This window comes from Tiliqua scincoides, chromosome 1 (assembly GCF_035046505.1).
Source record: "Tiliqua scincoides isolate rTilSci1 chromosome 1, rTilSci1.hap2, whole genome shotgun sequence".
NCBI lineage: Eukaryota > Metazoa > Chordata > Lepidosauria > Squamata > Scincidae > Tiliqua > Tiliqua scincoides.
In genome coordinates this window covers 156,535,749-156,538,398 of record NC_089821.1, presented here as the reverse complement: position 1 = coordinate 156,538,398, position 2,650 = coordinate 156,535,749, and the positions used below count along the sequence as shown (strand labels likewise).

General features: G+C 40.5%; 1 protein-coding gene across 1 annotated transcript; it reads left to right on the top strand.

Annotated features, from left to right (window-relative positions):
- The first annotated feature begins 990 nt into the window (after positions 1-990).
- Positions 991-1,500, top strand: MSGN1 (mesogenin 1). Its single transcript, XM_066622634.1, has one exon. The coding sequence runs from the start codon at positions 997-999 to the stop codon at positions 1,498-1,500; it is 504 nt and encodes a 167-aa protein (XP_066478731.1). The 5' UTR covers positions 991-996.
- Positions 1,501-2,650: the final 1,150 nt, after the last annotated feature.

The following is a 2,650-nucleotide window of genomic DNA, read 5'->3' as shown; positions in this document are numbered from 1 at the left end:
CCTACCTCCCATCTTTGCTTTTGCTGCTATTCTCCTGACCCCCCCCCCCCCAAAAAAAAAGATCTCTGCCTATCCAGTCAGGCCACAATAAGGTCAAAATGGAGTTCATCAGTGATAACCTAGAATGACATGCAATCAGCTGTATTCTTTAGAAAATGTGAAACAAGTGTGTTCCTGACACTTTGCACGAATTCCCCTCTCTGGTGTGCATCGTATTTCAGAAGCAAATGTGCACAAAAATATTCCAAGACGTCAGGAATTATGGATGGCAACTGGAGTGTTCAGAGCATTTATATCTAGAAACAAGACAAAACTGAGATGCAAACTCCGAAACATGTTATTTGCTCTGTATTTAGGAAGTGAAATGTGACAGATCCTTTGGGGAATGGTATACCTCCCATTCACAGCAGTGACTTTAAAATATTAGCTACATTGGGATGCATTTTATTTTAAACAATTTCCCATTGAATATTTTTTATACAGTAGTTAGGTGGGTGTTTTTTTGTTTGTTTGTTTTTTTAAGACAGTTGAGGACTTCAACCCCAGTTCAGTCAAATAAAAGTCGGACCTGGGTGTTGAACCTGTGGCCTGCTCTCTCCATTTCCTTTTTCATTGTCAGCTATTCCCCAAGGCACTGTCAAATGTAGATAAGAAGGCTGAATTGGTTTTGTTACAAGATGATAATCTCCCTCCCCCTCCTTTCTCACTGTTGCCTGTTAGCTTAAATGGGTTTTAGCTGAAGGTTGACAATTATCATAGAGAAGAAGATCACACATCAGGAGTTCATTTTCCATCTTAGCACTTGCAGTCTTTTGAATTCTCCATACCCCAGCACCATTTCCCTTTTTTGTCACTTCTTTCTCCACCCACCCCCCCATCATAAAAGGGTCTCCCTAGACAGAGACTACAGACGTGGCTTGCAGCTGACAGCATTTGCCTTCTTTCTTCCCCAGATCTTTGGATCAGAAAGGACAAATTGCAAGGACTTGGGAGAGCATGGCAGAGCATGTGTGCTCTGAGGAGTCTCCCTTCCTTTCTTCATGGGACTGGAAGAACAGTGCAGGGGCTTTGGAGCTTTCATCCCCTCAGAGCCTCTCTCCGTCCCCTTCCTTTGAATCTTATTCATCTTCTCCTTGTCCAGTCATGGTGGAGATGCCCTGTGCCAACAGCAGTGGCGGAAGTGATGGTGACAGCAGACTGAGGGGATACACCCTCATGGAGTTTTCTTCCATGTATCTACCAAACCCTGGACAGGGCAAGGGTGAGAAAGCCTCCAAAGTTAGGATGTCAGTCCAGCGCAGGAGAAAAGCCAGCGAAAGAGAGAAGCTGAGGATGAGGACCCTGGCCGAGGCACTGCACACCCTGCGCAACTATCTGCCTCCAATCTACAGCCAAAGAGGCCAGCCTCTCACCAAGATACAGACACTGAAATATACCATCAAGTACATCAGTGAACTCTCAGACTTGCTGAATGGTGTCAAACAAGGACAGATGTCCTGAAGACCCTCAGTCGTTTTCTCAAGTGGAAACCATCAGGCATGCTGAAAGATAAGAACTAACTTTTCCTAGGCAAGCATGGATCTATTCAAAGAAGATGTTGCTGTACAAACAAAACTGTTCCAAGGGAATTTCTGCAATTTTACAGTGGCAGAGTTAGAGCTGCGGATTTGTTTTTAGAATGCAGGAAATGAGGAATCCATCAGACTGGCTCTAAATCAGAAGCGATGTACACAGTGACAGGATTTTATAGACCATGACTTTGCTGGATAATCTTTTCTGTTATCTTTATTAATATCTGACCCATTTTTATTGCTTTAAGTATGTTTTGAGGAACTGATCAGTGGATTTCTAAACAAAATAAAATCCAAACTCTTTGTATATTTTTAATGATTTGTATTGGTTGGTAGGCACTTTATATTAGCAGAAAGAAGAAAACTTGCATGCTTAGATGAAATTGACTTTTTTATGCATCTCCTACAATAGCTTCAGTGGACAAGAAACCCCTTAGAGTGTCTTTGATTGGAAGTGAAATAAAAACGCTGTTTCCATTTGAGTTTTTTTTTATTATTATATCCCTGAAAAAATATTGGCATCATAATTCTAAACAGAGACCTATTATTCTAATTATTATAATTAAGAATGTTTTATATTGCTTTTCAACAAAAAAAAAATTCACAAAGTTACTTATATAGCAAAATGAATGAAAAAGGTATTCCTTGTCCTAAATGACTCTTACTACTACTACTACTTATAATGTGGGGAAATATGACCAAATTGACATAAATTGTGTGACCACACACAGCATGCACTATAGGCTCATTGATTTTGAAAACTCTTAGTCCTCTGGAAACATGAAATTGCTTTTTACTTTGCCATTGAACACAGTTTCAAAGCAAATGTACAGCAACCAAAGACAAGGGAGAGATGATTTGGATATTTTCAAACAAGTACAGCAGGTACAAGAGGAACATGGGGAACACAGTAATAATTAGGGCACAAGTCAGCAAAAATGTAGTTGCAGTTGAGACCCACTGAAAGCAATGCCAAGGGATGAGCACTCCATTCTGTACATGTCTGTTAAGAAGAAAGTCTTGTGTCCAGTGTTGTGTTGTCCTAGGAAAGAGTGCATGGGTTGCTGCTATGATTATTA

What these genes read in the sequence shown, in the direction of transcription:
- MSGN1 (XM_066622634.1), top strand. Translation starts at nt 997, where the DNA reads ATGGCAGAGCATGTGTGCTCTGAGGAGTCTCCCTTCCTTTCTTCATGG.